The sequence below is a fragment of the Neodiprion lecontei genome, chromosome 1, assembly GCF_021901455.1.
Source record: "Neodiprion lecontei isolate iyNeoLeco1 chromosome 1, iyNeoLeco1.1, whole genome shotgun sequence".
NCBI lineage: Eukaryota > Metazoa > Arthropoda > Insecta > Hymenoptera > Diprionidae > Neodiprion > Neodiprion lecontei.
The window spans coordinates 8,742,240-8,769,975 of record NC_060260.1 but is presented as its reverse complement, the minus strand read 5'-3'; the positions used below and the strand labels follow the sequence as shown (position 1 = coordinate 8,769,975).

The 27,736-nt window shown below is 40.4% G+C and overlaps 4 protein-coding genes across 4 annotated transcripts in view; all 4 read left to right on the top strand.

Moving 5' to 3' along the window:
- Positions 1–304: 304 nt before the first annotated feature.
- Positions 305–9,692, top strand: LOC107226480. The gene is made up of 2 exons (XM_015667304.2): positions 305–1,624; positions 9,463–9,692. Exon 1 carries the CDS (start codon positions 314–316, stop codon positions 1,607–1,609), a length of 1,296 nt encoding a protein of 431 aa, XP_015522790.2. The 5' UTR covers positions 305–313; the 3' UTR covers positions 1,610–1,624; positions 9,463–9,692.
- Positions 4,140–5,577, top strand: LOC107226477. The gene has a single exon (XM_015667302.2). The coding sequence runs from the start codon at positions 4,181–4,183 to the stop codon at positions 5,489–5,491; it is 1,311 nt and encodes a 436-aa protein (XP_015522788.2). The 5' UTR covers positions 4,140–4,180; the 3' UTR covers positions 5,492–5,577.
- LOC107226479 lies at positions 7,997–9,469 on the top strand. The gene has a single exon (XM_015667303.2). The coding sequence runs from the start codon at positions 8,083–8,085 to the stop codon at positions 9,445–9,447; it is 1,365 nt and encodes a 454-aa protein (XP_015522789.2). The 5' UTR covers positions 7,997–8,082; the 3' UTR covers positions 9,448–9,469.
- A 4,623-nt stretch (positions 9,693–14,315) lies between the features above and the next one.
- The window catches only part of LOC107226474 (suppressor of lurcher protein 1), a 366,303-nt gene continuing 352,882 nt past the window's right edge, over positions 14,316–27,736 (top strand). Inside the window, exon 1 of the mRNA XM_046733833.1 lies at positions 14,316–15,480. Within this exon, the coding sequence (XP_046589789.1) occupies positions 15,433–15,480 (48 nt within the window). The 5' untranslated portion in view covers positions 14,316–15,432. The remainder of the gene's footprint in view (positions 15,481–27,736) is intronic.

The following is a 27,736-nucleotide window of genomic DNA, read 5'->3' as shown; positions in this document are numbered from 1 at the left end:
TTGAATTACGAAAAATTTTACTAATTCTATATCGTGCTCGCGACGGAGATGATTAGTTAGAAATGAGGCAACGAGAATTGTACGAATACGAATCTTGGAGTACTTTGGCGGTAGAATGGCTGGGTGAAATGACTACCAGGCTGTAATTCCATGTTGATTCAAATCTTACACCAGACATGACATTATCTTGGCTATTCACAGATGTATTTGCTCCAGTCAATTTGATAGCAATAAAGTGGCGATAAGAAGCTGCGTATAAAACTGGAGAATTTCTCTGCGATTTTATACCGAGCCAGTACCGACGTGTCTCATAATGAAGACAAAACCAGTTGAAGCAAGCTTGAAGTCCGAAGCTGTGGAAGCTCCGGTTTTAACCACAGAAGAAGTATTGACAATAATGAGGAAAAAAATTACTGGAAGCTTTGATCTGGTTGAGTACAACCTTCGTGTAATAAACAAGACCAATGGGTTTATGGGACTATACCACGCGCTCACCACAGTAGTGAAAGTCAACGGTGCGACAAGAGTGGACCATTTTTTCTTGAAAGCGAAACCGTTGAAACACAGCCCCCAGTACGAATTCCTGGTCGAGTCGAACCATTTCCAGAAGGAATTGACGATGTACGGGAAGATCATTCCACGCATGAAAACCGGAAAGAATCAGGCCAGATGGTCGGCCGAGTGTTACTTAACGAGGGACGATCTCATAGTTATGGAGGACCTCTCGGCCCTTCGATACGCGATGCCTGAGAAGTACGCGCCCTTCGATTACAACCACTGCGCGGTCCTCCTTCAAACCTTGGCCCGATTGCACTCGGGCTCCTTTGTGATCGAGGATAAGCTCAAGTCGGAGGGCAAGACCTTGTTCGAGGTCTACGGGCATGTTTTGGACGAGCCACTCTTCAACGGCTCCGATATATCGAGGAGATACAGAGCCTCGTGCGTCCTGGGAACGAGATCCTTGATCGACCTTCTGCGCGACGAGCTGACCGAAGAGCAAAGGGCCGAATTCAAGGAACGCGTCGAGCCGTGGTGCGATAACTTCCCGGCGATCCTGAGCCCTTCGACGAAGTACAGGAACGTAATTTGCCACCGCGACCTCTGGGCCAACAACATGATGCTCAAGTACGACGAGTCGGGAAATCCGCAACACTGTTGCTTGATAGACCTGCAATTCGCTCGGTACGGTACACCGGCAATCGACTGCGTGATTTCTCTACACTTGATCACCGACCGAGAAACGAGAGACAAACACGGAGAATCGTTGTTGAGAGTATACCATCGAACCTTTGAGGAGGAGTTGAGGAACGCCGGACTTGATGCCCGGGACTGTCTTGAGTGGTCGACGTTTTTGAAGAGTTGCGAAGAAACGAAGCCAACCGCTCTTGTCTACGCTATTCTTAACCAACCTGTAACAATGCTGGATCCTGATACATGCAGTGAACAATTCGCAGCGTCGCCGGAGTTGTTGAACGAGAGCTTGTATAACGATAGATCGGCGCTGGTGTGCGGTCAGTTTCTTTCCGTACAACCATACCGGGAACGAATTACTGAAGCCTTGCTAGAGGCGTACGAATTGTTGCCAAACTACGTGGCAAGTCAACTGTGACGTGAAGCGTATAACCCTCTGTCAAGACCCATCGGATCCTCGTACCTGTTTCAAGAAACAGTTTGAAGCAATAAACTTTGACGTAGTAAATTGGAAGATTTTCGTAATCTCCTTGCATGGATCAAAAACTGTATAATGTGTATTTGATCCGTGCTCCATGCTTACTTTTCACAAGTTAATGATATTTAATTACAATGACAGTGATGTAGGATTAGGAAAATGCGTATTCTATACAATTATATGTAGACGTATTTATCGGACTGAAAGAATGGTTCTTTCTCTTTGCGCTATGTGATGATGAAAATAAAAAACTGCATTTGTATCAGACATTTTTTTAAGGTATAAAACCTAACTTGTGGAATTAAAAAAATAGAACCTCAGTAACGGACGTATAGATAAGCAGCCTTAATTTGAATTTCCCTTTCAATTTCATTTACTGCGACAATTCTCCATTCGAGCCAACATTCATGAATCCCGCTTTTCTTCTATTTTTAACCATGTTCATCGTTTACCGTCATTTTATAAATTTTAGCAAACAAGATCCAAAAATTTGAATTCAAAATTATCTAGTTATGAGTTTGAGTTATACAGAGTTTGTACAGATATTGCAGATCGCATGACTGAAGTCGCAACTCGTTGTCAAATATTATTAATAGAAACAAATATACTGCAAGCAATTATCTTACCCAGCCGAACTGGTGTTATCTTTTACAATACATGTAAAGAATCTACCGTATCTCTAAAAATATCTGACAGCTTTTGATGAAAATTACATGTCCAAGGGTCCCATTCGGTGAGGCGCCGAACTTAAAATCAGAATGAAATGAAAATCACCGTTTCCCAGTTATTAAATATTAAAGACGATGAAAAACTTCTTCTTTTTTCCATCTTTTTCGCGAAACGCTGACCAATATTCCAGCTAAACCAAATCATGCTACGACTTGGAGTTTGAAAAGTGGGTTATACCCGAAAAATCTTGACCTCTACTGATTTTGGGCAAAATACGACAGGTAAAAAAAGTTATTTGATCCTTTTAGAAAACAGGACTTCACCGTGACTTTATTTCAAGCGAATGAATGGTCACAAAGTCTCGAATTGTAAGAGGAGGATTTACTGAGACGTAAACCAGAGCCCGCTCGACTATGAAAGATTCATTGATGTAATACCGATGAAACCCCAAAAATTCGAACTCAACAAATATCGGCATGCAATATAAACAACAAGTCATTTGTCGCAGTTACGTGATTCGCGGATGTATCCGAAAAAAACAACGAATTTTCACTGTGATGGCAAATATTTTCAAAGCAAAGTCAAGTGGGTTTCCCGATTCAGCAAGTTCGTTAGTTGAACATCTTGATAGACATTTCAAAGCTATCTTCCACAATCAATTGGATATGCTACCGAAATAAATTGATTTTGGGAATGAATTTTTCACGACAACTTTAAAGAAATATCTCGCAACACCGGAGTCTTCAAAAAAAAGCAAACACTGCTGATGTCTTGAAGTTCTAACAGACGTAACAAGATAACCTAATTTTCAGGGACTTTTACGAAACAACAACAACAACAACAATTCTTACAGCGAAGATATTTAAATCTACAACTTTTGAACCATACCATCTTATAGGAAATTTCGTGCCGAACAACTTTGCTTTCATACATTTTTGTCCTATAAATGATATTTTTCGAGTAATTAAAGGAAGTTTATTGAAAAATGTGCCGTTTTCGCAACTTCTATTGGATATTAACTTTTTGCGAAAAAGTTGCCATTGTAAAATCACTGCAAACGTACAGGGGATATAATTCATGTTATTTAAAAGCTATTCCAACTATAATATTGCTGTTCGTTCTTACATCCATGTTACAGGCCTTTTTAAGATAATTCCAATGGACTAGAATATTTTCCTGATTTCTCGCTCACGCACTTTCTCTACTTTGACTCAACCTCAAAGCTCCAATTATTCGCGCGCGAACCTCTCAATAAGAACGCTCAGCCAACAAGAAAAGAAAGAGAGAGACAGAGAGAGTCGGTGAGCGCGAAGCGCGCGCATTAGCTGAAAAACTTTTCAGCTCGGGGGCTTTGGCGTTATTATTGAGAATTCCTACTGTAGTACAATAAATAATTATAACTTGAAACCAATACAGCGTCAATTTAAGACAATTTGCTGAACGGAATGGTGAGGTTTGAATTCGCAATTAATCGTATTTGCGTATAATAACCGAGGAGTGCATACAGTAGTTCACATGACTTTTTTTATAAAAAAAACAAAGACCGTTGGCGACAAGTTTCTCCGCTAAATTTCCTGCTTCTTAACAGAAAATAGATACTTGGCGTATACTTCTCGACGTTTCCTTTATTTTTTTCCAGGTATTTGAATATAAACAAACGTCCAATTGTTTGTTGACGCAAGTCTCACGTCTGCAGACTTTATCTTTGCCATTTGCAAATGCACTTGGTTGCAGTGTTATCAACAATTTGATGCAGATAAATTGTTGATAACAAGCCGTATATAAGATCGTAGACGTCCGTTGCAAGATCACATCAAGTAACAGTGCCACTGCATACGTACCATGAAACCAAAGCTGATAGAATTGAACGACGTTTCGGCGACCATGGAATCCGAAGCTGAATCGCCGCTTGTGACTAAGGAAGAAGTGCTGAGTATACTGTCGAAAAAACTCTCCGGAAAGTTCGAGCTTGTCGAGTACAAGCTCCGCTCATTAAACTCAACCAACGGCTTCCTCGGAATCTATTACGGACTCACGGCCCTGGTGAAAATCGACGGAGTGACCAAGGAGCACAAGTTTTTCCTGAAGGCTCAACCGTCGAAGCAGAGTCCTCAGTTCGATCTGCTGATGGCGGCAAAGGCGACGGAAAAGCAGTCGGCGATGTACACCGAAATCATACCGCGCATGGGAAACGGGAGCTGCTGTTCCGGCTGGTCGGCCAAGTGCTATTTGACCAAGGAAAACGTCCTGGTCCTCGACGACCTGTTCGCCCAGGGTTACGTTACGACGGACAAGTACGTGCCCTTCGACTACAACCACTGCCTGGTCGTCCTTAGATCCTTGGCCCGATTCCACGCCGGGTCCTTCATAATTGACGAGAAGCTCAGATCGGAGAACAAGAGTCTGTTCGAGGTCTACGGCGACATATTGGGCGAGTCGTTGTACAACGATAGCGGAATATCAACGCGAATGCTGAGCTCGTGCATCCTGGGAACAATGTCATTGATCGACCTCCTGCAGAAGGAGTTGAGCGAGTCGGAAAGGGCCGAGTTCAAGGAACGCGTTAGACCGTGGGGCGAGAATACGGAGGAGCTCTTGAACCCTTCGAAAAAGTATAGAAACGTCATTTGCCACCGCGATTTATGGGCCAACAACCTGATGTTAAAGTACGACGCTTCGGGTAAGCCGGAGCACTGTTGTCTGATAGACTTGCAGATTCTTCGTTACAATCCACCGGCGACCGACTGTGTCTACGTTCTTTACTTGACCACCGACAGAGAGACGAGGAACAAACACGGTGAATCGCTTTTGCGAATGTACTACGAAACGTTGGAGAGGGAATTGACGAACGCGGGACTCGATTCGAAACGCTGTCTCGACTGGCCGACCTTTCGGAAGAGCTGCGAAGACACGAGGTCTGCGGCTATTGTTTATGCGATTATGAATTTACCCGTGATGCTACTTCATCCTGATATGATTAAGAAACAATTCAACGACTCGCCAGAGCTACTGAACGAGAGTTTATACAATGACAGATCTGCCGTGGTGTGCAATCAATTTTTGAATGTCAAACCATACCGAGAACGATTGACTGAAGTCTTACTCGAGGCTTACGAGTTTTTGCCACGATATAAAGAAGGCATCAGACCATAGCAACAAGAATTTCGTCTTGCGTTCGTATTGCTCGATTCCTTATTTTTGTATCAACCATTGATTAAAAAATCTACGTTTTACAGTTTCTTGTTGCTCTTTATTTTTCTAGTAAATAACAAACTTTATTCTCAAAACAGGAAATGCGTTTTGGCACCATGGTTCGGCGATTCCAACCGAATGTATTGATTGATATTGATATCGATTTCTTTTTCATATATTTTCTATTCAAATTGGGAATAAAAGTTGACTCTTCCTGAATTACAGAAAATTTTACAAATTCTATATCGTGCTCGTTATGGAGAAAATTAGTTAGAAATGAGGCAACGAGAATTGTACGAATACGAATCTCGGAGTACTTCAGCGGTAGAACGAATGGGTGAACCGACATATTGTCAGGCTACAATTCAATTTTAATCCAAGCCTGACGCCAGGCATGACGTTACTTTGGGCATTCACAGATTCATTTGGTGCAGTGAATCTGATAGAAATGAAGTGACGATTAGAAGCTGTTTATAAAGCTACAGAATTCGTGTGTGAATTGATACCAAGCAAGTATCGACGTGTCTCATAATGAAATCGAAACCATTTGAAGTAACCTGGACGTTCGAAGTTGTGGAAGTTCCGATTTTAACCACAGAAGAAGTGTTGAAAATAATGGAGAAAAAGTTGCCGGAAGCTTTGATCTGGTCGAGTACAACCTTCGTGTAATAAACAAGACCAATGGGTTTGTGGGACTATACCACGCGCTCACCACAGTAATGAAAGTCAACGATGCGACAAGGGTGGACCATTTTTTCCTGAAAGCTCAGCCGTTGAAGCTCAGCCCCCAGTCCGAATTCATGGTCGAGTACGACCGCTAGTCAAATTCTACCTGCAGTTACAAATTTTCGTTGTTGTCTCTGTATTAGCCGATACTAGGAACGAAACTTGCTGGTCCAGTGAACATCCATATGGATATTTCGAACCTGTGGTTAAAAATCAATTAAATTTGTGATCTTGTAACGCGAATCGTCAATGTTAGCTACAAATAGAACCTAACACGTAATTCGGGCAAATGGGTGCCAATATATCCACCAATCACTTGATTTCTCCAATAAAATAGGAAAATGTTGAGCGCAAGGAAGGTTATTTTATGCTTGCACCCTTGCCTTGGCCATCTGGTCCCGACCTAGCCCGCGGTGTGATGTTTGATGCGGGACCGGGTCGTGAAGATCGTTCGTCGAGACTATCCAGCAGTCAGGCTCTGCTAAATTGACCAGAGGGAGTCAGGGTAGGTAAAATAAACGATAGTGACGACAATCAACGGTACGATACCTTTGGTTTGTTGTAATCTGGTCTCAGGTGCCTGTAAATCCTCAGAAAATCACCGCACTCACTCTTGTCTGTATCAGCATACAAGATTATTCATAAAAAATAAATTTGTTACGAAAACTTGATCAAAGAATGAACAACATCTGCAAAGAAAACTCGAAAAACTGTTTACCAAGTTCAATAACTATTCGGCGAATATTACCAGATGCTTCCATTTCGAACTCTCTTATCAAGAGATACCCTGAAATAATGTTTCGTAGTCAGCTTCCGATTCTTATTGGTTGTTTTATTTGTAACCGACGTTCAGATATTTTATAGATTTCTTCGAAATCTTGATCATGTAGTACAGAAGCCTGTCAATGCCCAAATCAGGTGCAGAGATTATAGTCAGTAGCTCAAATTTGGAATGATTCTTGACACTTTCTCGGAAGTTGAGACACCGTTCGTATACCCATTAATTAATTATTAGTCTGACTTAAAATTTCTGATCATTTTGTTTGTGTTGATTGTAATCATTTTGAGAGAGCGTTTCCAGAAAATCTTATTGAATATCGTTTCAAATAACGGTAGAAGAATCGCGAAGATCACGACTATGTGGATCGCAAGATCGTACATTCAAAAATTATTCCTATTGGCAAATCAAACAATCCAGATTTTGTTTTAGAAATATTTATATTTACCAATTCAATTTTGCAATAATTCAACATATGCCAATTACAATTAGAGTCGCATTTACTATTATAATTAGCAAATTCTAGCAATGAAAAAGAAATAGTAAAATTCAAACAAAGCGACTCAAGTATTAGCTCTAAATAAATGAATCGAAGCACAATTAATATTGCAATAATGTTTGTCATTCTTGTGCATATTATACTTACAATCCGTTACACGTCTTGTGATTACCAAAAATGCAGTTCAATAAACAACTACAACACGAAACAAATGCAGCGTTGATTTGAAATAATTTACTGGATGGAATAGTGAGATTCGAATTCGCAATTCATTTTACCTGTGTATGCAGTACTTGGTATGAATCTTTTATCGAATAACAGAGACTGCGGGCAACAAGTTTCTCCACTCAAGTTTCTACCCAACAGAAGGTAGGTACGTAACGTATATTTCTTGACAGTTGTAATATTTTTCTTACGTATTTGAATAGAAACAAACATTCAATTGTTTGTTGACGGAAGCCTCACGTCTGCAGGCTTTATCTTTGTCATTTGCAAATGCGTTAATGAAATTTAATACACACAACATTGTGATAAGAAGCTGTATATAAGATGGTAGGCAACCGTTCCAAGATCACATCAAGTAACTGTGCCATTGCATGTCTCACCATGCAGCCGAAAATAATAAAAGTGAGCGACGCTTCAGCGACCATGGAATTCGAAGGCGAATCGCCGATTGTGACTGAAGAGGAGGTGCTGAGTATTCTGTCGAAAAAACTCTCCCGGGACTTCGATATGGTCGAGTACAATCTCCGCCCATTAAACTCAACCAACGGCTTCCTCGGACTTTACTACGAACTCACCGCACTGGTGAAAATCGACGAAGAAGCCACAGAGCACAAGTTTTTCTTGAAAACTCAGCCGTTGAAGCACAGCCCCCAGTACGAATTCCTAGTCGAGTCAAACCATTTCCAGAAGGAATTGACGATGTACGGGAAGATTATTCCACGCATGAAAACAGGAAAGAATCAGGCCAGCTGGTCGGCCGAGTGTTACTTAACGAGGGACGATCTCATAGTTATGGACGACCTCTCGGCCCTTCAATACGCGATGCCTGACAAGTACGCGCCCTTCGATTACAACCACTGCGCGGTCCTCCTTCAAACCTTGGCCCGATTGCACTCGGGCTCCTTTGTGATCGAGGATAAGCTCAAGTCGGAGGGCAAGACCTTGTTCGAGGTCTACGGACATGTTTTGGACGAGCCACTCTTCAACGGCTCCGATATATCGAGGAGATACAGAGCCTCGTGCGTCCTGGGAACGAGATCCTTGATCGACCTTCTGCGCGACGAGCTGACCGAAGAGCAAAGGGCCGAATTCAAGGAACGCGTCGAGCCGTGGTGCGATAACTTCCCGGCGATCCTGAGCCCTTCGACGAAGTACAGGAACGTAATTTGCCACCGCGACCTCTGGGCCAACAACATGATGCTCAAGTACGACGAGTCGGGAAATCCGCAACACTGTTGCTTGATAGACCTGCAATTCGCTCGGTACGGTACACCGGCAATCGACTGCGTGATTTCTCTACACTTGATCACCGACCGAGAAACGAGAGACAAACACGGAGAATCGTTGTTGAGAGTATACCATCGAACCTTTGAGGAGGAGTTGAGGAACGCCGGACTTGATGCCCGGGACTGTCTTGAGTGGTCGACGTTTTTGAAGAGTTGCGAAGAAACGAAGCCAACCGCTCTCGTCTACGCTATTCTTAACCAACCTGTAACAATGCTGGATCCCGATACATGCAGTGAACAATTCATCGAGTCGCCGGAGTTGTTGAACGAGAGCTTGTATAACGATAGATCGGCGCTGGTGTGCAGTCAGTTTCTTTCCGTACAACCATACCGGGAACGAATTACTGAAGCCTTGCTAGAGGCGTACGAATTGTTGCCAAACTACGTGGCAAGTCAACTGTGACGTGAAGCGTATAACCCTCCGTCAAGACCCATCATGCAGCTCTTTTAATCTGTATCCAGAAACAATTTAAGACTATGAGCTTTAACCCAATAAATTGGGAGGTTTTCGTAATCGCCGTGCATGCATTAATAACTGTACAATGTATGTTTGCTTTGTTCTTCACGTTCACTGTTCATATGTTAATGTAATTTAATTAACAATTACAATGATGTTGGATTAAAAGAATGTATGTTTTGGAAGAACAAACTTTTTGAAACGTCTTAATTATCATTGCGTGAGCTTTTATCGAACATTAGTAATTCAAACAAGAATATCATCAAACGATCTTCAAGATGCAGCCAAAAATCATTACGAAAACATCTGCTTATGGCATTCGATTTGACCGACGACCCAAGTCTTACGATCACAAAAATGATCTTCACTTTTTTTATGCATGCATTATTCGGCGTAATCAACCTAAATAAGACGATAAGAAACTGCGTATAAAAATGCAAAACGCGTATAAACAACCCTACAAACAAGGGCCAATTTCAGCTTTTTGAAGGACGAAAAATTCTTCGAGTCATGAATTGATCACCGCGCAATGTTTTGCTCGAGGCTGAGATAACCGAATTCAAAAAACGTACTTCGGCATGATGTGAGAATATTGGGGATGCTCTGAGACCCTCGGAAAACAACAGGAACGTAATTTACCGCCATGACTCGTGGGCCAAGAATTTGAGGTTCAAGCACGCGGTTTCAGGGAGGCTAAAGGCGTACGTGTTGCTTAATAGATTTACAGTTCGTGCGTTATAATCCGCCGGCAACCAACTGCGCGTTTGTTTTTCACTCGACCACTGACAGCCAGACAAGGAGAATAAACACGAAGAAACATTCTTGCGAATTCACTGCTAAACTTTGGGATGAGAATCGAAGAATTCGCCCGATCTGACGTGAAGGACTGCAACCTCGCATGATACGCTTCTTTGAGAACTGCGAGTACGCCAAACTTTTTTCTATACTTTCACGAATTTTCTTACATATTAAAATGATACCGCATCGATCCGTGGAGAAAAAAAAATCACCTGGTCACTGGAGTTGCTCGAAGATACTTCATACAATGACAAATGATCGGCCGTGACGTGCGATCTATTTTTCAACGTTCAACCCTCCTGGGAGCGAATAACCGAACCTTTGCTGGAGGCTGACGAATTATTACTAAACTACGTGAATGTAAATCGTGACGTAAAGCGTCTAGCCCTTCGTCGAGACGTATTGATTTATCGTTTCGATGATAACAGACACAGGTTGGATGATTCAATTGTAATGCGACTGTAGCTCAATGCATTTTGATTAATGTAACGTGCGTATACATTGTACAAAATATGCTGTCTTGGAGAGAAATTTTAGGCGTCGAATGATTATGGAATTTTCAAAACAACGAGTTTAAAATCACCAGCTTGAAATTTTTCCAACGTCGGATTCTGCTGCGCTATCTTATGAGTTGGGGCGATTGCATCGAAGAGATCGTTCGTCATTGCTCCGAAAATGCAATTTTTTTAATCTTCCATTTTCCCCTATAGAGACGAATATCGAGTGAAGACAGTTTCCCTCAGCGTTGTCAATTTCCAGAATGAGTGACGGGGGTTTTCTTTCTTCTCTTCTACTTTCTAGTTAATAACTCGCGGAAAGCTTTAATGCCATAAATCTTGGAATCGACTTAACGGATAAAGCGCGACTGCTTGGTCGCAGAAGTATTCGATCTTGAAAATTTTTTCCGAAGAACATACAAATAGAGCAAGGTAAAAAAGAAGTGACAAACTTATAATACAAAAGTTTCCGATGCAGCGTAGCTCCGGTTGTACTTTGATAATTTTCTCCATCCCGATTGAATTCCAATAATTAATCGCAATCCCATTAGCGTTTATATTATTCGAGTATTTTCAGTAATACTTACTCACGAAATCTTATTTTCTATACAATTTGGAGCGAGCCTTTAATTTCCGAGAAAACATTCGGGCGCCTGCCGCAATCTCAAAAATGACGTTTCAATTGAAGAGCTGCGTGAAAACGAAGGCAAAGCTTAAAATATCAGCGGTCTTTGAAAAGCAGGATGTGAAATCGTTAACGAACTGTGGAAAATTGCTTTGGTTGAAACGGGCGTCTGCTCGTCACAGAATTTCAGGTCCTGTGAACTCGCGTCCATAGTCCGAAGATAAGCCTGATATTTTTCACTTATTTTTCTTACCGTCGACGACCCTTTAACACCTTGGACTTTATATTAGTACCGTTGAAAATTTACGGACGAGTTATTTTACGTGAAAAAACCAGGAGTTCCATTGTAGGTAGCAAAATACGTGACAAGAAAAGCTCCGTGAAAAGCCTGCGCTTAACGAATTATCCCAATTATTCTGTGCGATATCTTCACAAATGTGAGAAATACCGCGTTTTGCGCTCGCAGCAAATTGGAGCTGTTGAAAACTTGGCTTCTGGGTGCCGAAGTTGTAACAGGAATTCAACGGTTTCCGACGTTATGCGAAATTAAGTCAGGAATCGAATTTATTCCCGATATACCTACTCAGTTGTTCTGGAATTATTGCCTAAGCTTCAAAGTTTTACTAGCCGCGTGGCTCTCCGAGTTCGTTGAATAATTTCAGTACCTTTAACCGAATAGCGTAAACCGAGGATTGGATACGAGCATCCTGAATTTTCTGCAACTTCTGGTAAATTGTATTTTTCCAGGATACCCGAAATTCCATTTCCTTTCCGTCAAAGTTAATAATTAGCGATGGCGTATAATGAGGGTTCATAATGGAAAGAAATGTTCGAGCATTCTCGTTCTCGCATGGAAACATAACTTTCCAGTTCATTTTTCAGATTATTTCTTTTTACATAATTTACAACAAACGTTTTATTCCTGTGAATGAATTCACTCATGTACGTAAGATTAAAAATGATGTAAACGTATTTATAACGCGATGAATAAAACGAAATTGCAAATAGCGACGACTCGTTAAATTTACAGAATTCAAAAGTTATTCATCGCAAGTATTTTACCATTATTAAACCTCGCGAAACAATATCGGAAAACTGTTTTGCCAACAGACGAGCCTGTAGAAACAAAATTTATGAATCCATAAACTTGCGTATTCTGCGCAACAATGACGCTTAATAGGCCAGTAAAAAATTTACATTTTCATTCTCTTCCTGTCGATAAGAATCAGTCTGCTACGGGTACACATGTGCAGAAACCCTCGTCACACGGTCACGTGTTCAGATTTCCATAACTAGTGAAGCCGGCTTATTATCCATTCATCGCGATTTTATCTTCGAGCAGCTTGCAATATTTTTAGATTGATCTGATTGGTCAACTATCAGTGTTAGGTGATCAGTCGGATTGTAAGCATTGTGTTTGCGAATGTCTATATTTAACGAATTTTTTCTGCACTTGACAAAAGCCCGAAGAACAGTCGATTACGTTTGTAACGAGGCGATATGTGGCAGCGATTAACTATCGCTGATCTTTTGTTTTTTACTCGATGAATAATTTCAACTCAGCAATATAATCACGAGTTGAAAAACAATTCAATGCGTCACGCTCTTCAATCGTTTTTCAGATTCTGCAATTTGCTCTGAACCGTGTAAAAATTGTTCAAAGCTTGAAGAAAAGCTGCAAGTGTTTCGACACGTAACAGTAACGTGTACGTACTGCGAATAATCGCACAGAAACACGTTTCCAATGTAAACTTTGCTAATTCTGCACTCATGTAAACATAACGTGTGTATCTTTACTGCGCTCGAAACGAATAGCAATATCGCGATGTGAGCAGTACAGCTGTACAATTACGAGTGTTGTGAATGCTTCTGAAAACTGTCGATGCCAGGGCATTACGGGGACGGAAATTATTCAAGCGTGCGAAAGCAAACAGAACAGACGTTTCGGCGGTTGCTGATTGTGCCCGATTGATCCAAAAAAAACGTGTCTAATTCAGGAATACTTCAAATCTGATATTAAAATCTGATATTTGCTTCTCGTGATCAGCCCTCAGCTTTTCCCCTCGTTCTCTCTTTCGTCGTACGATCAAACTGCACGCAGGCTGGTTCAATCGGAAGCAAATATATTTTTTGTGAAACACCTAAGAACGAAAATTTGTGTGGACAATCGATCGATTGACACTGGGTGAATAAAGTATGTCATTGAAGCAACAAACTCGCGTATTCGATTCATCGTTTGTCCTCGGGTGAAATTTTGCATAGTTCTGGCATGAAATTCCAATGAATGTGCGTAACGCTGTTCGATTTTCACTACTCGAAGTTCACTTTCTCACCAGGGTAAAAAAATTAATATTGGCGAGAAGGAAACACGAATTTGGCAAGAATTTTTGTCGCGTGAGAAATCATTTCGATACTTTAGTATACAACCCTTATTCCACAACCAATTGCAAAATATTACCCCTGAATCGAGCTGGGTGACGAAGTAACCAAAGGTTAGTTAGAACTATTAAGTTTTCCCCCACGTTTGATTATGACCAAATTTTTTCGCAACACATTCTCGAGACAACAAAGCAATCAAATTTCTATTGGTTTTTTTTTTTTTTTATTGTCTCTCATTATTATAATCAACGCTACCACTCTTACCAGTCAATTTCCTTTTCGACATTTGTTTTTGTTGTTGTCGTGATGGAATGTCACAAGTTCTCGATTAAGATAGTGGAAGGGGAAAGTTGTCTCAGCCCGCTGATTGTGAGACCGACTCAGGTGTGTCTCAACTACGATTTTGCACCCGGCATCTGGATTCGCGGGTTATGAAAGGGCGGAAGTGCGCAAGCGCCGTCGGCACTGGCGGCAAGCTTTTGCCCGAGTTGTTCAGTGACGCGGTGGTTATCGCCGAGAGGACTTGTGCTCGGAGAGTGTCACATCGCGTTCGTCGTACCGACGATACTGACCATGTGTGCTGTGATAATTGACCGTGAAAAATTTTCAACGATCGGAAAGTGACGATAATAATCGGGCCGATCGTTTTGTGAACATTTGATAAATTTCAGGAGACGAAAACGGTCGTAGTTAAATTAATTAAAGAAAAAAAATAAAAATGGGATTTCTCAGACGCTGATCTTCGGTTAATTAATTTGATCTACTTTTGAAAATCGTTGAAATATTTTACATTTTGTTCGATTTCCTCGCTTCGTGCCAATTATCGAACAGCAGCGAGATATTTCTTGTACAAAAGGATAAAGGATTTCAATCGAGTCCGAGTTTGGATTGAGTCGATTCTAAAAGACGATGATGTAACCTTTGAGACACGTTGTGCACACCTGAACTTTGTTATCCAATTTACGGAGGTTCGTTCTTTTCACGAGGGTTGTAAAACCGGGCCAGAGATATACGCTCCGTTATTTTCAATTCGATGTTTCTTCCTTTCTTCTCTTCAAGAGAATTCGAAGCCCCGCGATTCTGATATTTCACGTATAATTGAATTATTATAGCGAACGTAAAAAAGTGGAAAGTAAATAAAAATTATCGTAAAAATAAATAAAATGTAGCTTATATCTTCGAGTGTTTTGTTTGATAATTCAATATTTGTTACCTCGACCAAGTACCGAAGTTTGTCAATATATCAATTCAATCGTCAGATGTACACAATCCGTGACATTGAGAATCCCTGATGCTTGTATCGTCAAAAGAAGAGATTATAATTCGTGCACACAAAGTCTTAACCATGTAAACAATTTCAATGAATGGTACGGGTAATTTTACGGTGTGAAAATCTCACTAATATTAATGCCATTAATGAAAGTGACGATGATAATAATAAAATTAAAAGCGTGATAATTCGTCGCGAGTTTCAAGAATCAAGTTCAAAGAAAGTGAGAAAAGCGACGAACTCGCGAATGGAAAATTTAGGGGAAGATATTAGCTATGGAATGGATTTTAATAAGGTGGTGAATAGAGTGACGACGGTGATTTCAGTGGCAAGATCGTTCATTGGATGTTGGTGGATCTTGGATGTGTCCGGTGGTGGAGCATGAAGGGTGTTACATCTCTATCGTAACGGTAAGAGGATCAAATTGCTTAAGGAGCGTGTCGCGACTCGTTCGCAAGGAGCGTAAGAAGGTGTCGCGGGCTTTTTTGCCCCCAGCTAAACGCCGGGAAAGGCCCATCATTCAAAACTCTGTCGTCACCCTCACCGTGTACCTACTTTTGTGTACTCCCCAAACAGGGACTGAAAAAAAATTGAGGGATTAACGAGACGCGGTTCATACAATCATTCGTCGAATCGTTATCGGCACGTTTCAATTGCATCTAGTCATTTTTGACCCTTGTTAATTTTGCTCGTGGAAAGCTAATGAATGTCAAGAATTTTGTACAACGTTAGAACGATATTCATTAATCTTCACTCAGCAGACATGATAAATAAACACGTCTTGTGCGATTGAGTGACTTTGAAATCCGAGGTGATATTTGGGCCAGTAAAAATACACAATGAAAATTCCTTTTCGCCTACGTTACGGACGAATAAATAGCCGCCGCATTAATAATTGCCGAAGGCTTATCAGAGCGATGGCACGTAATGTTCGATGTTTTATTACAACTTGTGGACTCGTGGCGCGATACTTTTATACCTGATAATCGTTTCGCACAGAAAAACAACGCGATATTCATGATACGCGTAGAAAACGTGTCGCGATTTACATCCTAGAACAGCTGCGGTGACCCAGCCAGCTTGGAGCCTTCCTTTACTCACCTACTACTCCAGACTTTACACGTATCGTCAGTTTCATCTTCGCACGTTGTATACAAGCATCGCAATATCACATGTGATATAAGAATTCGGCTCAAATGCTACGCCCTTTGCTCATATTTTCATCTAAAATATTCACCGCAGTGAAACGTAGACTTCCAACTCTGTCCCTTTAAGTAAAAATCTTCGAAAGCTATAATCATCTAATTGACGTTTATCTCGTAGGGATTACTAACTTTTTCAATTAAAAATCACCTCGAATAACTCTGTAGGAATGATTTTTAAAATTTTTACTCCGTGAATGAAGTATTCAGGAATGACGGTGGAATGTAAGAAAATTGAGGAAGAAACTTGAATCTCTCTTTTTCGCTCATATCTGAATCATTTCTGTCAGGTATAATTAATGTTTGTCAAATTTGTGATTATATCGACACAGAGCGAAAAGAAATTCTCGATATTCCAATCCGCCGAGCGAGTGAGATACAACGACAAATTGTTATGGTAGAATGCCGGAGACGCATTTCTGTACGGCCACCTCGGCTGATTGTGAGATAATTAAAACGAGCAAACGAGTTTGGGCAGTGGTAGGCGATAAAAATGGTTGGTCGTTATGGGAAGTACTAGCGCTTAAATTTGAATCAGGGAATTAGGAGTAATTAGCTGGCGCAATTAAACTTAACAGACCCAGGATGATTAGCCACGAAGAACAAAAACCTGAGCTTTTGACCTCGTGCCCTGATCCGTTTCGTAAATAAACTTTGCTCCATTGCTCTTAAATCTGTAGTACACAAACTCACCCCCTGCCGAATATTAGGGCGTCCATGATCTCCGAGTTATCGGAGTGAAAGCAACCGACCTCGGTTTAAGGGGAGGGAAAATAACTGATTTTTATCCTACTAGGAAAGCTCATCGCCTCTCAATCAACCCTCGTATTCGGCGCATAATATTCAACGACAATTATCGCGCCATCCCATTTTGCGGAGAATCAGAAACCGCGAGGACTCGTTCGCCCGTGTTTATCGTAGCGTTTACCGTGTTTGAGTTGAAGTTTGCGTGCCAACACCGGTACATGCGAACACATGTGCCATTATACTGCAGGGGACGCGGCCTTGCTCATTATTTTAGCTCAGTTTCTCGGCAGCAATTAGCGTCAACGAGAACACCCGGACGGTTTTAAATCGGCGATGATAATTTGAGAATCGCGCGAAAACCAAGGGAGAAACGTGTTGAACCGGAATCTCGTGTCAAGATCATTTAATTTCTCGAAAAAATATGCATCCACATTAATTTGCTAATTAGTCTCGATTATCGTATCGAAGTTAGTAACGTTGCCGTAACGTTTCGTGCCAGGGAATCACCGCTGTTTCGTAATAAAACAAAACCCACTCGCAATCAGAAATCTTAGTTCGTTGAAAAACCTTGTAGAAATTAAGCTAGCGGTGATTTTTTCCCCAATTTTTCGTTACGATAACTTTACTAACTTCGACCTCGTTCCCGAAATTACGACACAGGTTTGAAATCCGAACGAATTATCACCCCTCTTTGAAGAATACTTCTCGTTTGTCAGAATGAGACTCCTTTTTTTCGCAAGGGACCTTGAAGGACTTTTTGATCCTCGACATTCGTACCTTCGCGCTTAGATATGCAGCCGCTGTGGCCAGCGACACGTCACACTTCCGTGTATGCATTTCAGTGCAAATATACGCGAAGCAAAAAGCTGCACGCGAGGTTGAAACGTGTCTGAAATTCTCAGCGCTCTATATTCCGCGCATATACTCGACGTATACCTCACGCGATACGTACCTTATACTCCTTATAAACGACGCGGCTTCGGGGCACCAGATGCGGAGATACACGGATGTTCCTAATTCAAACTCAACCTCTCGCGCAAGTTCAGTGATAGCGGACCCAACCAGCCAGACTATGAGTAGCTGCACCCCGTACGACTACGAATATTTTACCTATCCGCACTCAACTTTCCGGAACTTGAACTTGTAACACTCGCTCTGCCTTGTGGGTCTCTTTACTCGCTACGGAGGTTCGAGCTCGGAACTGCGAGGTTCGTTCGAACGTCTAACTTAATTTGAGTAGTCGAGAAAATTGCCTCAATTTTTTTCCGAAAAGATAAGAAGAATGGATTTCGGCGGCTCGAATCTGTTTGATATTTTTTCGACTCAACTGATTGCGCACGACACTTGGATTCTTGGATTTATTTCTCGATAGCAAAAGTTTTCTCCAACTTTTACTGTAAAGCATCGAGTTAAATAAAAAAAAAATTCTAAGAAGATTGAATTTTGTTTGTCTTTTCGTGTATCTCGAAGTATAACTGTTATTAGTGTAACGGTTACATCAATTTTCGAATAATTTCTTAATCGAAAAATTGCAAAGGGTAGTATTCGCCAGATAATTATCCGTCTGTACTCCAATAATATCGCTGAAAAGTTTAAGGGATTTCTAAAGCACAGTAAACTGCCGGCACGCTGGAATTCGAAGTATCGTTTGCATTCCGATGATGTTGTTTTTCGGACTACAACTGTAGATTATCTCCCTGGTTCTTGGGAGGTGGAAGGTCAGGAATTACTCGCAAGCGAAATGAGATTTCTCAACTTACCGAGAGTAAACCTACGCACCGATCGACGAGGTTCTTAAGGCATACTTGTTCGATGTTGAGGCATCTCAGCAATTTCCAGACGCTCCCACGTGCCGTATATTCAATTCAATGTAATTGGTTGGCTCGCGGCAATTAGCGCGGTGATTCCCGGGAATTCCCCCGCCTTCGTCCCTGCTTCATAAATGGCTATAATATACCCGCACTTATTTGTACCCTCAACACCGTCATCGTCACCTCAGGAGAGCACTTAGCTTCTCACTCAAACGTAACGTCTCGTCATTCGCTTGATACGTTATGTCCTCTCGCACACTCTTTACACGACGCCTTTCTCGCGTTTCCTCCAGTCGATTAGCAACCTTTTCCCATCGAGATATCCGCCTTTATTTTCCGCCCGTCAAACTCACCGAAATTCGCCGGCTCCGTAACGTTGCAGTTGAAGTTTCCGAAAGAATGTTGAACTCTAATTAAATCCTGGGACGTGATCAAATATTTCGTTTTCAACGGATTCCGAAATTTGTTAGCTAAATCGATGAAAAGTAAAGATGAATTAAGGGGGGTGGGGGTGCAGCTTGGACGGTCTAAGATCATACCTATTTTTGGAATTTAAAAAAATAAAAAACGAAGACACCAACAGCAATTTGAGTCTGAGGGCTTTGTTAAAAAAAAAAAAAACGGCAGAATTTTGTCATTGAAATTATCCGGTGGCACATATTCCTCGGTCAATTTTTTTTCCGATCGACTTGAAATTTTTACACAATCTTTAGAACTTGTTTATCGATTCGACCGCATGGCTGAATTTTTTAATTTCATTCCCAAAATGATTGTTACATCATTTTTTGGTCGAGAAAATAAAACTTCTTGTTCGTAATCTGTAATAGGATATGACTGCAAATAGATGAATTAAAACGGGTCAAATACAGCGCTAACAAGGCAATTGGTATTGCTTGGAGTTAGGGAGTAAAGTCGCTTTCTTAGAGCCGATAGGACTACAAGTTTCATCTTTCGGTGCTGTTTTCATATCGACGTTTCGGGTACAGAAATCTGCCACCGTCTTGAGAAGTTGGTGATCCGGTTATCCGCAACTTGACTCGTATTTACGACTTCTTGAGGCGTGATTCGGTGAAACGTGGTGGTAGTATTTTAATCACTGTTTCTCTGATTAAATGATACCCTAAAACTGAAATTGGGTTTATATAAGAAATTGCACACGCGGGTGCTTTTCGATGAAAAAACCGTGGACTCCGTTCCAGGAATGAAACGACGACCAATTCACCTGAGTGACACCCTCGCCCTTTAATCAGTTGCCAATACGTAGCGTCGTGCGAAAAGAGGACTGCAATCTCGTTTGGCAGGAAGTCGTGGCATGCTTTGATGGTTCTAGGATGATACTCTTGGTTCGTTGGAACCTGACCGTCGATAAGCGGGTTTCATCGCTCGGTGGATTCTTCATCGATCGTGAAATTTCCTCGAACACTGCAGAATCAAGACCGGCCTGAACGTCGTGGAAAAATATATACCTACGTTCGAAACTGAAACGTATTAAATACGTACCGCGAGTGACTTGAAATTGATTGAAAAATTGTTGAACCACTAAATAAACGATTCTCGTTGAGACCTTGATCCTTTGATCACGCGCAAGCGAAATCCTTGAGTGTGTTATGAGAATCCGTTAACACGAGTGTTAATTGCGAAATTAACGAGACAAATTTCATCCCCGTCTTGTTCCCACACACGTACATGCTAATAATGCTACAGCTACCAAACGACGCGACGCCGAGTAAAATTAGCATGAGGTACGCGCTGTTCTCCGGCAGATCCTTTCCCAACGTTGAGTAGGCACTGTGATAACGAATAACCGACGATTTACAAAGAGTTTCAAATGTTTTACTGTCCCGCGTTTTGAATTTCCTCTCTTTTCCCTCCCAATCTTACAGGCGTGAAAATCAATGGACTCTGCGAATTTCCGGCCGCTTGGAAAAGCGATACCGAAACAGGGTGGTTTTGAGGTCATTTTTTTTTTTTACCGGCGGATCGCTGTCAATGGGGGAAAAATTTATACCCACGCGGTTCAATTTCAATTGGCAACTCTGTTTGCCTCTTGTATGTGTGGCGCGTCGAATCCCCCTTTAAGGATACCAACCAACAATGGGTATAGATTCTGATTTATTCGGTGACCCGAATAGAGCAGTCGCCTTGGTGCAGAGAAATTTATCACACAATTGTTGAAAAGGACTTTTTAGAGGTCAAGGTAGTTTTCAAGAGTGGACGGCAGCCTAGCCTTTCTCGGTGACGTCGAGACGGTGTTATTACAGTTGAGAAACTTTTCCGACATTCTTCTTCGGCTTGAAATTTCACATTCTCTTCGGCGCGCTGCAAATTCAATGACATACCTACTTTTCGCGTGTATCTCATGCATCGTGTAACGACTTGACACCCCGCACGTTCATCTTGTTCGTGTTACACTAGCTGTGAATATTATTCAGCTAATTTTTAACCCTTTCACTTTTGTGTATAATGTTGGTGTCGCAGCGGGGTCGCCGCATACCCCGCATATATCAGAAATCATGTCGTGGAAACGGAAATATCCATTCGGATAGCTGGAAAACATTTATGGGATACTCTTTAACTACGATATTTGAATGCGAATTAGTTATGTTTGGGAAAATGAAATTTTGAATATGCCGGAAAATGGATCGTTCTACTCAAGAAATCATAATTCACTGAATTTTTAATATTATGAGCTGAAAATTGACTGAGTAACTCTCAAGACACAGTTATTGGAATGAAAAAATATGGCGATACTGCGCGATGAGAAAAAGGTATTTATTTGAGCGAGTGTAGTTTAATTTTTGAAAAAAGTATGAATTACCGATTTTTACGATATTTCATTATTTATCTTGGATCAAATCAGATTATTTTGGATGATTTTCATACGGCCATTTTGACCCCGGTGTACAGCGTAAGAATTTATATGAAATAATTTTTCGAACACATGGTCGATACGAGTTTTAATTGAGGTGAATTACTGGAACAATTTTTATTAATTGTTGAACTAATAAACCCGATGGAGGTATGCGACGAAGCGTTCACCTGAAACGAAAACCATACAATTATTGACTTATCAGTTCCGCATTAACAAAGGCTGCGAATTACCGTGCAATAATTAATAATTGAATGCTCACTATTATGGTGCAGAGATACAAAGCTATGTTATAGAATATCCGACTGGTTCGTTTTAAACGTGGCTAGAATGTAATAAATCCCCGATAACTGGCGTACGGATGGATTATATGAAATTAGAGAGAAATTGATGCGCTTTCACATCACGTTACTCGCTGCAGTGAGATAATTTTTAAACAATTATCGAGTGATTTGAGCGGTGCTGTTATTTAACTTCGTTGAGTTATAATTGAGAGAATTTTCATGTTTGCCTATCAAGCCTGATAAATCCACCATTTATCCAAGGCTAAAAACCAAAATAAGCGGCAAGATTTTTCGATAGCAACATTTGAGGACAATTATTGATCGCTCGTTTGAACATAACGATTCAACAAATTTGAAGTCGATATTTTCAAGACAAGCTGGAAGTCGAGTGGGTATAGTAGGTACAATAATCTTTACGCTAAATACAAAATCGGATCTCGCAGCAGATCCTGAAACATCGCTGGTTACAGTAAAATTGTAAAATTGTGTGTAGAATGAAACTAGAGAAAAGAAATTTCGACATTATTCCTCGTCTTATATCGTAGAGGTATACGTATTATCGAAAGTACACGGAGAGAAAAATTTGAGAAAAATTACCCTGCTGTTACTATAATCGTGATGTAAAAGACATCTAATGCAGTTTTTACCGTGCTGCATCAGAAAAATGCGTCGTCACATTTTAAATTTTGTGCCCCCGAAATACATAGCTTCTAAGCGAGATAGTAATTTTTTTCATAAAAACCCGTAATTTTTGTAACATGCATCAATAAAAAGTGCATTAGGTGTCTTTTACATCACGATTAGTAACAGCAGGGTAATTTTTCTCAGATTTTTCTCTCCGTGTACCGAGATTCAGAAGAACGGTAAAACATCTGGCACAAAGAATACTCACCGGTCTTCAAATAACCTTTCCAAAACGAATAACAAGAAATTGCGAATCAGAATTATCTGAAATTTGGTTTTCTGTCAGGGATGATAAACCGCCAAGTATGTAAGGGAATCCAGTAGACTCGAGTAGGATCTGCATCAAGAACCGAAACAATGACGGTATATTATCACAGTTGTTAAGCTGTTTATAATTTATGGCTAATTTAACGGTTGGCTTACGGTTCGCGTCCCCTTCCATCCCTACGTCGTTGTTGGGTCAGTGCAAAACTGGTTAATCGTTCGTTGATTGATCGCTTTGCACCTTTGCCTCGGCGGCGTTAGATCTACACAGCCAAGAAGACCAGCTTATGGCCGGCTGATCCCCCGGCCAGATAATAAATCATCGTGCAATATGCCGCAAGCGTGACAAAACATCCTCAAATACCTTGACAGCGGTCGCTGATGGAGGTGCGGATCGAATGAACGGTCTGACAACGTAACATTAACATGAGGAAGGGAATAAAAAAATCAAGTGTTAACAAGGGGGTAACAAAAAATTGTGGTAAGTGCTTGAAGATGGTTGCAAACATGCGTTTGTATCTTCATCGGATGTGGAGAAAGTTTTGACAAACCGGAAGGAATACTTTGGGTGTAGAATCGACCCGATTATTTAACGACCAATCAAAGTACTTGTTGAAAGGATGAACTTTGAATTTTTCCAGATTTTTTTGACACGTGATTTCATCACGACGACTCATCCAATAAATTGATTTCAACAGTGTTCTGATCTTTCACTTCGATCACATTAAAATTTTATAACAACAATTGATGAGAATGTTGCAATTAAAATCTATCAGACGATTTTTTTGCGAACGACTTATCAGAATTTACTGATATCCAGCAATAGAGGATCAGCAAAGCTTGAGATTAACAATAAACTATTATTCGTAATAGTTATGCATGATAAGTATACATTACACTTTATTCTATATATTTTTTAGCACAATTACGTTACATATTTATCCAGTCTATTGCAACATTTGGAAATAAAGAGATAAAGAGAGAGAGAATGAAAGATAAAGGCAAAAATAAGTACATTCTTGTTAAAATCTGAGTAGTAGATTGTTAAATTTTTTTTCAGAAAATCTGAGAACCGGAACTCATCGAAACAAACGAGTAAAATATCAGTTAAAATATTCAGCGAGGTTGTAAATTTATTATCGCATAAAATTTTTCATTCGCAATAATTGACAGAGTAGAACGAATAGATCGATTTACGGGGCTGGTTTTCTTTGAGCAAATCGCAAGCCAAGCAGGAATTTTAATAACCCGGACCAGCTGTTATTGATGAAAGACCGCGTATCGCAATATTCGTGTTTACACGCCCGTGTCATGCATGCATATTATATGTGTCGTGGATAAATTCTGTCATAAATTTTCTCAAGGTAACTATTCCGGTGGATATAAGTAATATATTTGGCATGAGGATCAAGTTAGAAAATATAAAAGGCTTCAGAGGCCGGGGGCGAGGAGGAGGCCTGGCACAATATCCATGCAAAGAGATAAGATCCAGCCTTTGAAAAGCTTTGTACCTAACGTTGCATCGTCTGTGTGTCGGTGCGTTTACATACATACATGTATATATACGTGTATACATGTATATGTATGTATATTATACACCAACATTTTTTTGAAAGATTTATCGTTGGCAAGGAAGCTTCGCGCAAAAGGAAAAAGTCGCCGGTTGTTGGTCGGCGGGTATTAGGAGGGCCATGAAAGGTATACAACGCATCAGCCACTATTAATAAATCCACCCACCGTGTTGTCTAGACTCCTCGTATAAATGCCTCCTATATCCCCTTACGTGCAACGAGATGTGTATTTATTATTCAACCACTTAATGTAAGGATGAATATAAAATATCACGGTGCACCGAAGGCACGTAATTCATTCCGCGTATCTGCTCGCTTCTGTATCCGTTGGATCCCCTGCGGCTAGATCCAAGTAGAGAAGCTGATTCTCCGGGGATCCCTAACGCCCTTACAGTCTGGGGATTTATTTCTCGCCTAAATACTTTCCATCTGGATATTCATTTCTCCTTATAATGCATCTCGGAAGCGTAAATTCGATTTACTCGAATATGTTGAATTTGATTCGCATCGAACGGATACATCGTCCCTGCACGAAGTTTTAAAACGAGGTTAAATTCCGAAGATTTTGTGGGCGACGTGCAGTGGAATAAAATGTCAAGTTATTTCACTGAACATTAAAGTCAATCTAGCGAGTTCGTCGAATCAAAATTAATTCAGCATTCTTCGATACTTTTAAATTTCAAAGCTGTATCCAGCTACGTTATGGTTACACCAACTCGACTTTCTCAGGAGTGATTCTGCACGATGAAAAAAGTTTGAAATATGTTTTCGGCAGGCACTTTGTACCATTTTTCAATTTCCCCTTCTAAAAATCATTTGTCAAAATAATTAGATTCTTGCAGCATATTAGTGAAAATTGAAAATTTCTTTTGTGTTCTGATCGAATGGAGCGAGGTACTGTTTTTATTTTATTTTTTTACAATTTTTTTTTTTTTTTCACTTTATGCGAAATCCCCTATCGTCGAGACTTAATGCTGCAGCTCGGGTTGGATGAAAAACAAATTTAGACGAAGGTAGAGATCAAAGAGAAAAATATCGCTGTTTGAGTACGTATGTTTCTGAATGAGAAAGAAATTGATATGAAATTTGCAACATTTAATTCTGCAGAAGTGGAACGACGTTTACACAGCAGACATTTAACTCCCATACAGTACGAGTATTATGAAACAGAAATATTGTGTGTACACTGCAACATATATCTAGAATAAAACTTGGCTTGAAATTCTGACGTAAAACCGTGGAGGATATGAATTCACTGACGTCATTAATTCCTTTCCTGTTTTCTTTTTTTCATTACGTTACGTTTTTCTTCCCTCTTCGCAAGCTCAACTCGGAGATACTGCAAATTTTAATTGGTCGCTCTCTCGCTTTATTACTCTTGCATGTTCCTCTGTCTACTTAGTCGGCTATAACGCGATCGTATTGTTCACAGGCTACGCTGTCGCGTGGATCAGATTATGTGTACGTTCAGGCTTGGGGCTATTAATCTGCACGGAAGTGTCTCGAGCTTATCCCTCGACTGAGGAGACGCGCGCCATTTTGAAAGATCGGGAAAATCGACGAGATTTATTGTTGAAGTCTTCGTACAGTTTTCATGCAGGTACCTTGATATTGGCGCAGAATTGATTTTTTTTCGGACTGTGAATCGCTGGTATATCATCGGACTGAAGTTTTTTTACATTATTGTAATGATGGATCTTTGGAAAAAGTGGTTATTTTGCCACTTTAAGATTAGTTTGAATTAAGTAAACCGTTGATGCAATATCGAAAATCTCTGATTTCGTAAATTCACCTTCTTCGGTTATTCTAAAGTAGCGAAATAGTAATTTTATGTTTGAACGTTTCGATATTTTAACGTTACCAACTTCGTATTGGAAAACAGAAATGCTCCGAATTGCATACTTGGAACCCTCGGCACGAGCCCGTCACTTTTCTTATGCTCTTAATTAAGAAAAATGTGTTTACCTTTAATACCCGCCTTATCAATATTCATATTTTAATATGAACCAACGACCCGTGACGGATCTATCTATATATAATGTCAAGTAACAGTTACGCGAGTTAGAAACGCTTCTGAAATTGTAGCTATAATTTAAGGGAAATTTTTCTGGTCTCAGATACTTTTATGCATATTATATTACATAATATTCCACACGCGCAAGCCTACTCAACGAAGCTGTAATTTTATACGAAAGGGTTAATACATCAGTTCGATCCGACATGACGTAAGGAAACTTACTTGTTTTATAGGCGCATAAACGTAATGCGTAACTCTCGATACGTCTGTCAATCCAAATTTTCCAAAACGCGTTCTACTTCATCAATCGGCAGGAATTGAAAACTTTAATATCGACGAATCAAGGTTTTAATTTCTTCATTTTTTTGCACGCCGTAACCAACTTGAGTGTAACGATTTTAACTATAGCGGTATACGATCAATTTTTAATAAACCGGTAGAGATGTATCGAGCTTTGAAGGGGGAGGGAATCCAAGCCTCGCATCACTCTTGCACTGCAAACTTCCAAGTGTAATATATTTACACGATTCATGAAGATAAAAATATTAGCGTTCACCTCAAAGCGGACGTGATAAGATTTTCGAGGCGCGCACATCGTGAGATCAGCTTGCGTCGATCTTGCAGCAAAAAAGAAAAAAAAAAGAAGGCTCTGCTTTACACGGAATAAAAAATTTCTCAGTGAAAAAGTGATCTTCTCAATTTTTCATTTTCCTCAGGTCCACGTCAACGTGCGTTTTTACCTCGATTGTTATCCTAATATTATGCTTTATTGAAACAATCCGAAGTTGATTAACTTTAATTTATTTTTTCGCGGTTTCATTTGCGTTGTAATGAAATCAACTTGGAGAAAAATAAGACCTGAAATTATGATCAAACAGAGAATCCGTATTTTCACGACAAATACGAGACTGCAAACAAACATTTCGAACGAATAACTCACGTAACGAACGCCCGTAACGGGGTGATTAATTTTTTTCGTCACTAAAATTTCATTATAATTAGCAATCAGCAAACTGTCTTCAAGAACGCTCAAATGAATTCACGAATTATGTAATATCGCGTTGACTTGTACTTGTAAAAGGTTACGCACAGGCCTGCAATATACGCACGTAAGAATGCCGGGATATGCCCTGGAAATTACTCTTCGCAACGATAATAAGGCGAGTAAATTACTTCGGTTTGAAAATAAATCTTTCAAGACTGGAATTCTTGTATAA

Coding starts and splice junctions, on each gene's coding strand:
- LOC107226480 (XM_015667304.2), top strand. CDS start 314: ATGAAGACAAAACCAGTTGAAGCAAGCTTGAAGTCCGAAGCTGTGGAA.
- LOC107226477 (XM_015667302.2), top strand. CDS start 4,181: ATGAAACCAAAGCTGATAGAATTGAACGACGTTTCGGCGACCATGGAA.
- LOC107226479 (XM_015667303.2), top strand. CDS start 8,083: ATGGTAGGCAACCGTTCCAAGATCACATCAAGTAACTGTGCCATTGCA.